Source organism: Eulemur rufifrons, chromosome 18 (assembly GCF_041146395.1).
Source record: "Eulemur rufifrons isolate Redbay chromosome 18, OSU_ERuf_1, whole genome shotgun sequence".
Classification (NCBI taxonomy): Eukaryota; Metazoa; Chordata; class Mammalia; order Primates; family Lemuridae; genus Eulemur; species Eulemur rufifrons.
Window position 1 is genome coordinate 48382753 of NC_091000.1, and position 12948 is coordinate 48395700.

Genomic DNA, 12948 nt, shown 5'->3' on the forward strand with positions numbered 1-12948 from the left:
ACAGTAGAAAAGAAGGAAGGAAGGATTCAAAATGACCACAGATTTTCAGTTGGAGACCTGAGAAAATGACTATACCAAAGACGTAAATAAAATTCAGTGTGGACATGCACAAACTATTGACTTGTTTTTGTGACCATGCACAAAACCGACTAGTTCAGAGCCCGAGTGGCTTCATCCTCAATCTGCAGGGACTGTGCTAAAGAAAATAAAAATTTCTTTCTGTGCTCTGCTTTGCATTTACCCTTTCCTCCCACAGAGACAATGTACCTAGGGCCCTTCTCCTTAAGGACCTTTCTCATTTTTCTTTCCTCTGCCAAGGTTGCTAAGGTACCTAGTAGGGATGAATTCTCCATATCTTCCCTGAAGGCAGGAAGTCAAGTTGAATCAAAAGCACAATGGGAAGAGTGTGGAGCATCCCTGTCTCGGGAGCCTCTGCTCCCGGAAAGGTGGCTCAGCTGAGTATGAAACACCACCAGGACTGCTGCTCCTGAACCCTGCGTTGAGCTTGTGGGAGGTGTGTGGGTATACTCCACCACCATTCCAACATGGCACATCTACCAGGCTTCATTCCGGAGTATATTGCAGCCAGAAGCAGTTAGTGCTTTGGCTTAAACCACCCCAATTACTTTAATCTCTGCAAACGGAAGCCAGCAAATCCCTGAGGGAAATCCCAACATCTTTTTTGGCTTTAATTTTTCCACATTTGGAGATAGATAGTGAGTCTTTATATAATCCTGTACATGATCATATCAGATTTTACAAGGAACAAAGTACTTTCTCAAGTGCCATTTTATCTGATAGTTTTTCACAGCTCTGGGAAGTGCTATTATCTCATTCTATAGATGACAAGCCTGATCTTCTGAGATGGCAGGTGACTAACCCCCAGTGAGACACTAAGTGGCAGAGCTAGAACACAGGCTCAACTATTTTAGCTCCAGATTCCTGTCTTTCCAGAACACCTGACTACATGTCTATGTATGTGTGTTCACACACACACACACACACACACAGAGAATCATTTTTTATAGATTTATTGTGTAGTTGTTTGTTAAGAATAAGTTAACAACCCCTTAACCCCTTCTTCCTACTAAGCCTGTGAGATTGGGTGACTCTCCCACTGGCTTCTGAAAATTCAGGAGCAGAATTGAAATCTCCACCCAGAGTAGGCCTCATGAATTCATTAGCTATTTCTTGAGTATCTACTATATGCCAGACAACATTAGGCAGTGTCCTGGGAGTTGGGAATACAGAGTAGACCAAACAGGCTGGCTCCTAACCTCCTTACTGGAGTAGCAGAGACATTGTTAAAACCTGATCTGGACCGAAGGTAAAAAAAATTAGGCATGAGAGGGCAAGCAGGTTAGGAGCATGTGTTTTCTAATTCCTATGCAAGGAGGGAAGGAAACAGCAATTTAATTGGGAAGGTGTCCTAGGCAGATAATTAATGGCAATGCCTTCCTCTCCCTTTGCATCACCTTTTATTTCCTCATGCAGGCTGGAATTCGGGGATTCTGCTCCTATCACAATACATCATATATAACTCACACACATATACAAAAGGTGTTGAAAATGAAATAATTTTATTTCTGCTGATTTTTAGAGCTCCAAACAATCCACACACATGATCTTTTTCATTCTCATAGTCACTTAAGTTGCCTCCATTTTACAGATAATGAAATTGAGGTTCAGAATGACCTGGTGACAGTCATATAGTTGTTAAGAGGAAGAACCTTAAAGTGATTGGAATTTCAGTTTGCTGTCCACCATCCCAGCAGAATAGGAGAGTAATTTCAATTTTGCTGTAAATCAGAGTTAATTGTTCCAGAAATGTTTTAAAGCAAAAGACTAGAAATAACTCAAGTGCCTACGAACAGGACACAAGTTACATAAACTACAAAGCATCCCTGTAGGGAAATACCATGCAACTGTGTATGGGAAGCTCTATGTATTCTCATATGGAAAGTTCTCCAAGATATATTGTTATGACCAGAGCAACTGTATACAGTCTGCTACCTTGAATGAAGGAAAAGGGTGGAGATAAAATATATTCATTATTGACTGACATCAGCATGAATTAACACTGGGCAGATACACAAGGAAAAGAAGTGATCAACTGGGGGAAGTTGAGGGGTGGATTCTCAATACACACCTTGTTATTATATTTTAAGTTGTTTGAACTCTGTGAATGTAATACTTATTCAAAAAAATGAACACATTTTGTACCAAAGAGAGCTTTTCCTCAATGGTATTCTTTCTCTCTCCTCCACCCTCCATATTCCCCCACATACCTAAACAAAAAGAAATAAACCTAGAGCAAGTTTTTAATATGAAAACATTTGCAGGTGCAGAATCAATCAGTGACATAGGAACATTAACACCGTCCATCCATTTATTTCTGAGAATTGATGGGTTTGGCAGACACTCAGGATCCTCGCATCTCTCTGTAATGAGAAGCTTTTGAAACCTAAGAGAGAAAAGAAAAAGTAAATGTATTTGGGAATCTCCTTCTCAGCCTTCCTCACACATACAGAAAAACTTACACATCTCTTTACTCATAAAAAGTTAGCTTCTCTCCAGGTATCAGCCCTTCTTAATTCCTCACGAAATAATTCCCTGTGGTAAAAGGAGCCAGCGTCCCAGAGAAGATGCTCTGATTTTGCTGTTAAGATAGAATTTCCAGATTTGACAAATAAAAATACAGATTTTCCAGTTAAATTTGAATTTCAGATAAACAATTTTTTTTGTATAGTATGTCTCACACAATATTTAGGGGACATATTTCTACTGAAACAATTATTTGTTGTTTATCTGAAATTCAAATATAACTGGGTATCCTGTATTTTATCTGGCAAACTTATCCTCACATGCCACCTGGAGGAAGGTGGTTATGTGCTCTTGAACTCATTAGTCCAGAGGGACAAGAAGTACCCAGCCCAGTACAATCCAATACAACTTTCTGTGATGATAGACACATTCTATATCTGTGCTGTTCAATAAAGTAGCCACCATGAACCTGAAATGTGGTAAGGGAGACTGAAACTGAAGTTTTAATTTAATTATTTAATTTAAATTGTAAAAAATCACATGTGGCTAATGGCTATTGTATGGTAGAGCACGGTGCTAGAACTAGTCATGTATCTCCCTCCAAATCTAGCAACTGGGATTTAAGATTGAGTGGTGGTTAAAATGGTGAATAAACTCACAAATCTCTGTGATTTAGACAGTGACTACTCCATTTCTGTTCATTCATGTTTTGTTGTCAACATATTCATTCTGAGTTTTTGCTCTGAGTCTTTACTGAAGATCTATTACATAGGAAGGATGTGAAGGGCCAGAGTACAGAGATGAGTAAGGTAGAATTCTTCTACAAACTCACCCTGTAGATGAATGTTAATTGTAGAATCCCAGTATTAGAATATAAAAGGTTCTGTTATTGCAGAGTAAACACTATTAAGTGGATGAAACAGCATAGATTTGGTCACACACACCAGCTGTGTGACCCTTTTCTTTCCATGATTTAAAGCAATCATCTATTAGCCACAGACTCAGAGCATATTAAAGATTATTTTATGCATGATACCAGCCAGCAGAAAACAGGCCCTCAAAGAATTAATGCCTATCTGCGCAACTGAGGGCTATTGTGACACACTATGTTTGGAGACATTAGTGCAGAAACGGGGAGAGTGTGGAAAACAAATGGGGTGTACTTCGAAATTTCACTGTGTTCCTGGTGGCTGGGTAGGGTGAGTAGGTAATGTATTAACAATGGGGTTTGCGAACAGACATTTTTATACAGAAATTCAGATAATGATGCACTGGGCAGCGCAAGAGCTTTCTGGGCCAAAACATCTGTTCTCTTGTTCATTCACCAGATATCTGAGAGTTCACTAAATGTCAGGCCTTCTGCTAGACAGAACAGTGAAGAGGCTGGGCATGGTGGCTCACGCCTATAATCCCTAGTACTCTGGGAGGCCGAGGCGGGAGGATCAGTTGAGGTCAGGAGTTTGAGACCAGCCTGAGAAAGAGTGAGACTCTGTCTCTACTAAAAGAATAGGGGGAAAAAAATTATCCAGGCAACCAAAAATAGAAAAAATTATTTGGGCGTGGTGGAATGTACCTGTAGTCCCAGCTACTTGGGAGGATGAGGCAAGGGGATTGCTTGAGCCTAGGAGTTGGAGGTTGCTGTGAGCTAGGCTGACGCCACAGCACTCTAGCCTGGGCAACAGAGCGAGACTCAGTCTTAACAGTAATAGTAATAATAATAAAAACAAAACAAATTAAAAAAAAAAACAGTGAATAGACAGGCCAGGTCCCTACATCATGGAGCAGAGTCTAATGGGGAGAGAGAAACAACATGGGGTCTGATAAATAAAATCTCAGACTACATTTTAAAGAATATAAAGAGGATGGTTGATAGAATGTAATTTGAGGTGGGGAATGGAGAAAGGGAGCTAACTTTTTGGTTTCTCTTTTTATACTTTAAGTTACAAAGTTAATACATGCTTAATACTTCACACACAGATATTTATAAAAGTTAATCTCTCTTCATCCAATTCTAATTTCACCTCACTGAGATAATTAACATAATGGGTTTTCTTCCACACCTTTCTCTATATTCATTTTTTCTAACAAGTTGTATGTGTGATTCTGTCTCATTGCATGATTGTTTTTGGTAGCTGCATCTCATTCCACAGTATAATTGGATGTTCCACTGTTTGCTTAAGTCAACGGTATTCTTAGTTATGGTTATTTAGATGGTTTACAAGTAAAATCAGAATTTTTTTGTTTTGTTTCTCATTACTGTGTTGAAAAAGAGTCCTTACACCTATAACTTTATGTAGTGGGGTCTTTATTTCTAGAAGGTAGACATTCCCCTTTCCCAAGTGTCTATTAAAAAAGTTTAATAGATATTACCAGGACAAATTTTCAAAGACCATTTGATACTGGTAATTCTTCTTCTTCCTTGGCAGTCCTGAATATTACTGGTTTTATTGGTTTTCTATTTATAGGTAAGAAATGGTATTCCTTTGTTGCACTAATATGCATAACTTAACTACTAGGAAGATTAACTGTTTTTGTTTTTGTTTTTTTTGTTTTTCATATGTATTGGCCATTTGAATTTAAGAAAGGACATAAAATACCCTGTTTAATCATATTTTATGTCATGTTGTTTGCCATTTTACTAACAGCTTGCAGTTCTTCTTTGTAAATTGAGGTCATTAACCTTATATATGTTTTGCAAATCCTTTATCCCAATTTATTGCTCATTTTTTACTACTTTATTTCCATATATTGTGTCTTAAACCTCTTTTTGGCCTATACCATCTGTGTGTTTTCCTATATGGCTTTTGTGTTTCTCTCCCCAACCCACAAACACACACACACACACACACACACACACACGAGGTATACAAAGGGTCTTCTAAAATGTCTTCTGATATTTGTATTTCACATTTTTAGATCTTTAATACACCTAGTCAGGTCTATTTTACATAGGCTTGTCTGAGAAACAGCTGAGACTTGAAGGGTGAAAATGAGCTCACCAGAAGGAAAGTCAGAGGACAGGCATTTCAGAGAATGAGTCTGATAATATGAACATCTTGAGGTAGCAGACTTAGCTGCTTGGTGGAAAGAGAGACCCACGTGGCTAGAACAAGCAAAGGAGATGAAGTCAGAAAGGTGGCCAGTGGCCAGAGGTGGTCATGTGTCGTCCCTCAGGTCCTGGAAGGAGTATGAAGAATGAATTAAGACATGTATTGAAGGTGTAGGTGATGTGACTCACAGTTTGTGTTTACGGAGATGAAGGAAAAGCCGCAAGTCTCACTCCTAGAATGTTGGATAGAATAAATGAATTTATGTTAGTGTCACTTACTGAGTTGGGAGGACTGGAAGGTATAACAGGCCTAGGGATCATAATGTTAAATCTTGTGTCTTGGAAGTATTCACGTTGAGAGACCTGTTAAGAGTTCCAAATGAAGATGTCAAGTAAAAATTTAGATATATATATTTGCATTTCAGGAAAGAGATCAGGGCTGGAGATGTAAAATTGGAGGTTTATTACATTTAGATGGTCTTTGAAAGTGTAGTATTGATGAACCCTATCAAGGAGACAAAGCAAAGAACAGGAACCAGAAACAAGCTCCAAGTTTCTAAAATTTAAAGCACATTACAGTCCAGTCATTGTGACATGAATATTTAATGCAAGGACAATTTGTTGTAGAATAAAGGCCTTCCAGCTATGGCTATTAACAAATACAAGAAAGAATGGACATGGTCATCTGCCTGGTATCCGTGGGATTACCTATACGCCAGGAAGAGAGCCTCACCAGAAAATGACCCTGCTGACACCCTGATCTCAGACTTCCAGCCTCCAGAACTGTGAGAAAATAAATTTTTCTGGTTTAAGCCACTGGTATGTGGTATGTTGTTACGGCAGCCCAAAGAGACTAAGGTAGATTTGGGTGTCAAGAATGGAGTGCTGCTACAACAGATACCTAAATATGTGAAAGTGGCTTTGGAACTGAGTGATGGGTAGAAGCTAGATGAGTTTTGAGGTCCATGTTAGAAAAAGCCAAAGGGACTATTGGTAAAAATATGGATGTTAAAGGCAATTCCATAAGGGTTCAGAAAGAAAAGAAGAGAACTAGAGAGAAAGTTTCCATTTTCTTAGAGAATACATAAATAATCATGAATAAATGTTGGCTAAAATATGAATACTAAAGGCCATTCTGGTGAAGTCTCAGATGGAAATGAGGGACAGATTATTGGAAACTGGAAGAAATGTAATCCTTATTATAAAGTGGTAAAGAACTTGGCTGAAGTATGTTCTAGTACATATTTAGCAGAGGAGATTTCTAAGCAAAGTATTCAAGGTGTGGTGTAGGTCCACCTTACTGCTTATAGTAAAATGTAGGAGAAAAGAGATGCATTGAAAAAGGAATTTTTAAGTAAACAGGAATCAGAATTTGGAGATTTGGAAAATTCTCACCCTCTCCGTATTGTAAAAACATTGAGAAAGCTTTTCTTGAAGAGGTATGGTTGAACAACCACTCGATATAGAGATAATGGGTACAACTCATGGACATAATCAGCCATCTCAGCAGAAGTCAGGAAGGGAAATCGGATCATAACAGCAGAGACACTGCCAGTTTGAACTAAATTAGGAAAAATGGGAAGGAATGAAGAAGTTTGTCAGACTTTTTGGATTCCACAGGACACTGCCAGATAGTGAATATGTACTATCCTTCAAGAAAGGGGAAGAAGGACCCCTAAGGCAATTCAGAGATCATTAGGGCTGCCACTCCTACCTCAGACTCAGAGTGCCCAGGCAGAGATAGGGTAGGAGTGGGAGTGGGTAGGAAAGGCTGACTCCACCTCACTTTCAAGGATGAAGGATGCCCGACAAAGCTGTGTGGGAGACATCCTCACAGAGAGCTTCCCCTGTGGGACCCCACCAAACTGAAGGGTGGGGCTTCAGGCAAGGCAAAAGGCGTAGGCCACCTCCAGAGTCATGGAAGTGACTCTGCAACACCAGTGGGCCTGGAAGTCAGGGCATTGAGTCAAAAAAGATTATTGTCAGGCCTTAAGATCTAATGGACTTTGCCTTGCCAGGTTTTAGTCTTGATTAGGGCTCATCACCCTTTCCTTCTTTTCTATTTCTCCCTTTTGGAATGGGGAATCTCTATTCTACACCTGTCCCACCATTGTATTTTAGAAGAATGTAATTTGTCTGGTTTCACTGGTTCACAGCTGGAGAGGAATTTTACTTCAGGATGAATTGTGCCTTGAGTCTCACCCATATCTGATTTAGATGATATTTAGATGGCACTTCGGACTTTAGAATTGATGCTAGAATGAGTTAAAACTTTGGGGGCTGTTTGCATGGAATGAATAGATCTTGCATGGAGATGGACATAAGTTTTGGTGGGCCAAGGGTGGAATGTTATGGAATGAACTGTGTCCCCCAAAATCCATATATTGCAGCCCAAATCCCCAATGTGATTCTATTTGGAAATAGGACCTTTAGGAGGTATTAAAGTTAAATAACTTATATTTATTTGACCTACTAAATAGATGAAATACAAAGTTTTGTTATTGGATCCCAGAGAATTCAAACTCAAGTCTTATCTCTTTTCCTCACAATTAATCAGTTTATCAACTCCTGTAGCTCTTTACCAAACCATCTTTCTACCTGTTCCTTTGTTTCACTTGTCATATCTTAAATCAAAAGTGTACTGGCTTTTTATCTGGGCTTACAGTATAAACACATTGTCAGGATTTACCTCTCTTCTTTTAAAGTAGATTCTGGGAAAAATTACCTCTGGCGCATCCCTTAAGTTCTTCAGTTTAGAATACCATTAGTAACATTCTGCTATGTGGACAAAGTTCAGCCATCATTGTTTTTTTCTTTTTCTTTTTTTCTTTCTTTTTTTTTTTTAACTGTTTCCATCTTTCTGACAATAATCTCTTAAGAGAGAGGTGGTTATAGAACAGCCAGCAGTTAGAAGTACTGGCTTCCTGGCCTTGGAATTTAGACAACTTAGACAACAAATTTAGAATTTAAGTTCTGTTCCTTAGTTTCCTTATCTTTAAATTCAGAATAGAGCTAGAACCTACTTCTAAGATTGTTGGATTAAACAAATTAATATGCTGAAGTACACAGAAATGTGCCTAGCACACAGTAAATGTCTAAATACATAATCTTTCTTGATCAGCCTGCCTTCTATTTTCAAAATCCACACTGCCAAGCTAGGTTCTTTTCATGGCAAGGGGAGCAAAGGCATTCCTGAAGAGATGGAAGCAGGAAAAGGTTAAGCAACTCTGCCAAGGTCACGTACCTATTGGAAGCTGTGTTGAAAGGCAATTGGACACGTAAATGAAAAGGATCCCAAGGCTGATATGAAGCAATTCTGACCTAAGGATCTATGTTCTCCAACTTGAAGGAAATGCTGGGAGGAAAGAATCTGGTTCTCACAGCCAACCTGGCCCAAGACCCTGGTTAGGCCAGACCTCCCAAGTCTGATGACTCAGCCCAGCTGTTCATTAGAATCATTGTAACTTTAAAAACTCCTAGAGAAATTCTAACATGTGGCCAGCAAGGTGATCACTTTTTTTTCCCGCCACTTTGCCATCACCCTAAGTCCTGGACACCCACTCCTTTTCCTTTGAGGGTGGTTGCAGCAGAAGGAGGTGGAGAGAGGGAGGAGGGGAAGAGGCTGGACCCGCCCCAAACCGGCACCAATATCTGGAAAGTAGGAGGCCAGTCCACAGGAAGCATATCCTTGGATAAAAAAACAAAAACAAAACCAAAAAAGAATTCTCTCCCAGTATACACTCGGGATTCCAGGCAAACTGCTTCAGTGGAGCTCCAGGAGCATTTGACTAAGTGGCTGCATCTGCTTGGCTAGTCTGAGCACCTGCTCGATGAAGCATGGGCAAGCCTTAACCTCCAAGTCGACTTGGTTAAGGCTTGCCCACTCTTCTCTTCCCACTCTTTCCCTGCCAATGCACAAACCGAGTCATCCAGAAGAAAAACTTGCTGAGACTCAAAAAATGCAGGAAAATAGGACTCTAGCAGTTCTTGCACGGTTCCGGATCATCTCTTCTTGCGGTCAGAGCAGCTGTTTCCAGATCCCTAGCAGCAAAGGTTTGGGGGAGGCCTGTGGCCCCAACTCTACCTGCTTTTCCGGCTGCGTTGGGAACCTAAGCTCCAGTCTCGAGACAATGATAGTATTAACTCCAGTTCGTTGAATGTCAAACTCTTCCAAGTTAAGGGGATTAGGTTGTTTAACTAGTACAATCTACACAAATTTACAGATAAAATTTGAGTTTCGGAGGTTAGAAATCGGCTGAACCTTACAACTGGTAAATGAAAGAGCTGCTATTCCAATCTACGTTCAGTATATTGCAAAATACCACATACCAAATCCTAGGAACCAGTTTTAGAGACCCCTTTCAAGGTCCTGTTTAAATTTCAGACTGTAATTTGAACATTAACACAAGTAGACCCTGGAACTTAACAGAATTACAAAAGGCGGGCTGCCAGCAGCCTAAAACGAGGACAATTCCAAAAGGGTCTAGTCAGAGAACAGGAAAGGTTACCAGTTAGGTTGCCTTCTAGAACTTCTGAACACTTATTAAAAAGAACAATGAAAGTTTCAGACCATAGGACATCTCCGCATTCAAGCTGTAGTTAGGAATTACTGACCATAATCAACCACTCAACCTTGGAAAACGCGTCCAGAAGAGCACTTATACTTCGTGAAGACGTGAAGTACATGCAAACACTAGATCTCTAACTATTTCCTAAAGGTAAAGCAATTTTCCGTTTCTTAACACTCAGCCTATTCCAAAAATCTCAAAAGCAGGAATATAACTAGTTGCCCTAGCTTTAGGTGTAGCTAACTTACCTTAATACTTTTCCTTTGTATTTAAACAGTGAGTTTAGCTCTTCCTTTGAGGGGGAGGGAGGGGGCTCTTAAAAGAGCCTTTGGGTTTGATAGCCTTTCCAGAAGTTCAGATGCCTGTCAAATCACTTGCCCTTGGCTTTATGATGGCTCTCTGTCTTCTTGGGCAGCAACACGGCCTGGATGTTGGGAAGGACACCACCCTGTGCAATAGTCACACGGCCAAGAAGCTTGTTGAGCTCCTCGTCATTACGAATGGCCAACTGCAGGTGGCGCGGGATGATGCGTGTCTTCTTGTTGTCACGAGCAGCGTTGCCAGCCAGCTCCAGGATCTCGGCGGTCAGATACTCCAGCACCGCCGCCAGGTACACCGGCGCGCCAGCCCCCACACGCTCTGCGTAGTTGCCCTTGCGGAGAAGGCGGTGGACACGGCCCACGGGGAACTGTAGACCTGCACGAGAAGAACGAGACTTCGCTTTAGCGCGAGCTTTGCCTCCTTGCTTGCCTCTCCCAGACATCGCAAACAAACAAAAACACTACACTGCCAAGCTCACGAAAATAAGTGGGACCAGGAAGTATGTAAAACATGGCTGCTTTTATAGCTATTTCCCGGGGAGTAACTCCGATTGTCTGATTGGCTAGAAGAGAGAGTCAGAAAAGTAGCCAATAGAAAAGCTGTATTTCCATACTTCATTTGCATAGTTCAGCCCCTGGATGACAACGCCGCTGTTTGTCTTCCAATTAACTAAGCCGGCCTCTGAATCCCTCATTAGCATAAAAGCCCTATAAGTAGCAGAAATCTGCTCGTTTCGCACACACTTCTGGTGTTTTAAGATTTTAAAATGCCTGAGCCAGCTAAGTCTGCTCCTGCCCCGAAGAAGGGCTCCAAGAAGGCTGTGACAAAGGCCCAGAAGAAGGACGGGAAGAAGCGCAAGCGCAGCCGCAAGGAGAGCTACTCCGTGTACGTGTACAAGGTGCTGAAGCAGGTCCACCCCGACACCGGCATCTCGTCCAAGGCCATGGGCATCATGAATTCCTTCGTCAACGACATCTTTGAGCGCATCGCGGGCGAGGCCTCTCGCCTGGCGCATTACAACAAGCGCTCGACCATCACCTCCAGGGAGATCCAGACGGCCGTGCGCCTGCTGCTGCCGGGAGAGCTAGCCAAACATGCCGTGTCCGAGGGCACCAAAGCTGTCACCAAGTACACCAGCTCCAAGTAAATTAGCCAAGTAAGCATCTTTTCCCTTAGTTCCAAAGGCTCTTTTAAGAGCCACCCCCATATCCACAAAGAGATCTGTGACCAGACAGTATATTTAGTTTGGGGATGGGGAGGGGAGGGGAGGGGAGGACTGGGGATGGGGAGGGGAGGGGAGGGGAGGACTGGGGAGGGGAGTGAGCATTATTTTTGTAACTTTAAACGAATCGTCAGCCCTGAAAGGCAGTTATTCAAAATGAATGGTAACCTGGCTAACAGCCTAAATTCAAAATGGAGCCAAGCGGCCATTTACTGACTAGACACCACACACGTACTCTACATTCCCAGAAGAAACCACGCATTCGTGTGACTTGAGTACTCCGTTTACACCTCCTAAAGCAAAGGTTGCTGTGAAAGCAGTTTGTCTAACTCATTTACATAGCGGACCGGAGTGAGAACCTGGGCGGAAACTTTTCCTATACACATAACCCCGCTGTGTTCTTTGGGAGCACGTTTGTTCTTTAACAAGGCTGCATCTCCTGGATTTGCAAGCTGTTCCGGTAATAAAGTCTCTTAACCTAGTTCTTCTTTCTCAATAGTTTTGTTAGCGGGACCAAAGCAGTACAGAACAATTTTGATGTAAACAGTTGGCCGATGCTGCTGTATCTATCCTAATCCTACTTAAGATTCAAACCAACGCTTGTTTTTTTGAACTCCAGTGCTCAGTCTCTGCCAAAATTGGTCTGATGTTGCTGAGCATTGAGTCTTAAATTTAAGCTTTGTAGGTTGCTGGTAAAATGCAGAAATTGTTGAAAAGCTCTCATTTAGGAGAGGCCAGCTCAAAGTGCTGGATGAATTGACAAGTCTCCACTGGAGATGTGACTGAAGGCAATTAAGCTGGACGGAAGGTGGGACAAAAGGAGGAAATAGCTATTAAACTTGGCACACCCTGTATGTCTCCTTACAGAACCTTCCCTTCCCGGACAACTGCAGGCCGCTTTTTAGGCTGGGAAATGCCATCTTCCCTGAAGCATTTTACTCGATCTTTGTTTCCGGCGAAAATTTTAAGATGAAAGAGTAGAAGCACTTTACCTATTTTATTCAAGCCTAGAACATTCGCGGCATTTAAGGCTGAAGTTTGCTTTCTCCATTAAAAATGGAAAATAATTTACTTTAAAAACATTTTTAAAAACAATTTTAGATAAATACTATGTGATTTAGGTTGCAAAATTGCTTAACGTTAAGAACCCTGTGATCTTAAATCTGCAGTTTTTTTTTTGACACCTGGAAAGTATAATAAACTAAGGCCAGTCTTTGGTGCCAGCCAAGCCTCCACTTGAACAC

The 12948-nt window shown here is 41.2% G+C and overlaps 3 protein-coding genes across 4 annotated transcripts in view; 2 read left to right on the top strand and 1 right to left on the bottom strand.

The window, feature by feature from the left end:
• The window catches only part of LOC138398975 (histone H3.1), a 62806-nt gene extending 51181 nt beyond the window's left edge, over nt 1-11625 (top strand). Inside the window, exon 2 of the mRNA XM_069493418.1 lies at nt 11262-11625. Coding sequence (XP_069349519.1) covers nt 11262-11265 — 4 coding nt within the window. The 3' untranslated portion in view covers nt 11266-11625. The remainder of the gene's footprint in view (nt 1-11261) is intronic.
• On the bottom strand, nt 1734-10980 carry LOC138398976 (histone H2A type 1-C). Of its 2 annotated transcripts, XM_069493421.1 has the most exons (3): nt 10410-10980; nt 5873-5956; nt 1734-2464 (listed from the first exon to the last, which is right to left on the bottom strand). In XM_069493421.1, the coding sequence occupies exon 1, from the start codon at nt 10922-10924 to the stop codon at nt 10532-10534; it is 393 nt and encodes a 130-aa protein (XP_069349522.1). In that variant the 5' UTR covers nt 10925-10980; the 3' UTR covers nt 1734-2464; nt 5873-5956; nt 10410-10531. The 2 variants fall into 2 exon arrangements, with proteins under 2 accessions (XP_069349522.1, XP_069349521.1); XM_069493420.1 differs by lacking the exon at nt 5873-5956.
• LOC138398978 (histone H2B type 1-C/E/F/G/I) lies at nt 11225-12717 on the top strand. The gene is made up of 2 exons (XM_069493424.1): nt 11225-11638; nt 12572-12717. The coding sequence occupies exon 1, from the start codon at nt 11249-11251 to the stop codon at nt 11627-11629; it is 381 nt and encodes a 126-aa protein (XP_069349525.1). The 5' UTR covers nt 11225-11248; the 3' UTR covers nt 11630-11638; nt 12572-12717.
• Nucleotides 12718-12948: the final 231 nt, after the last annotated feature.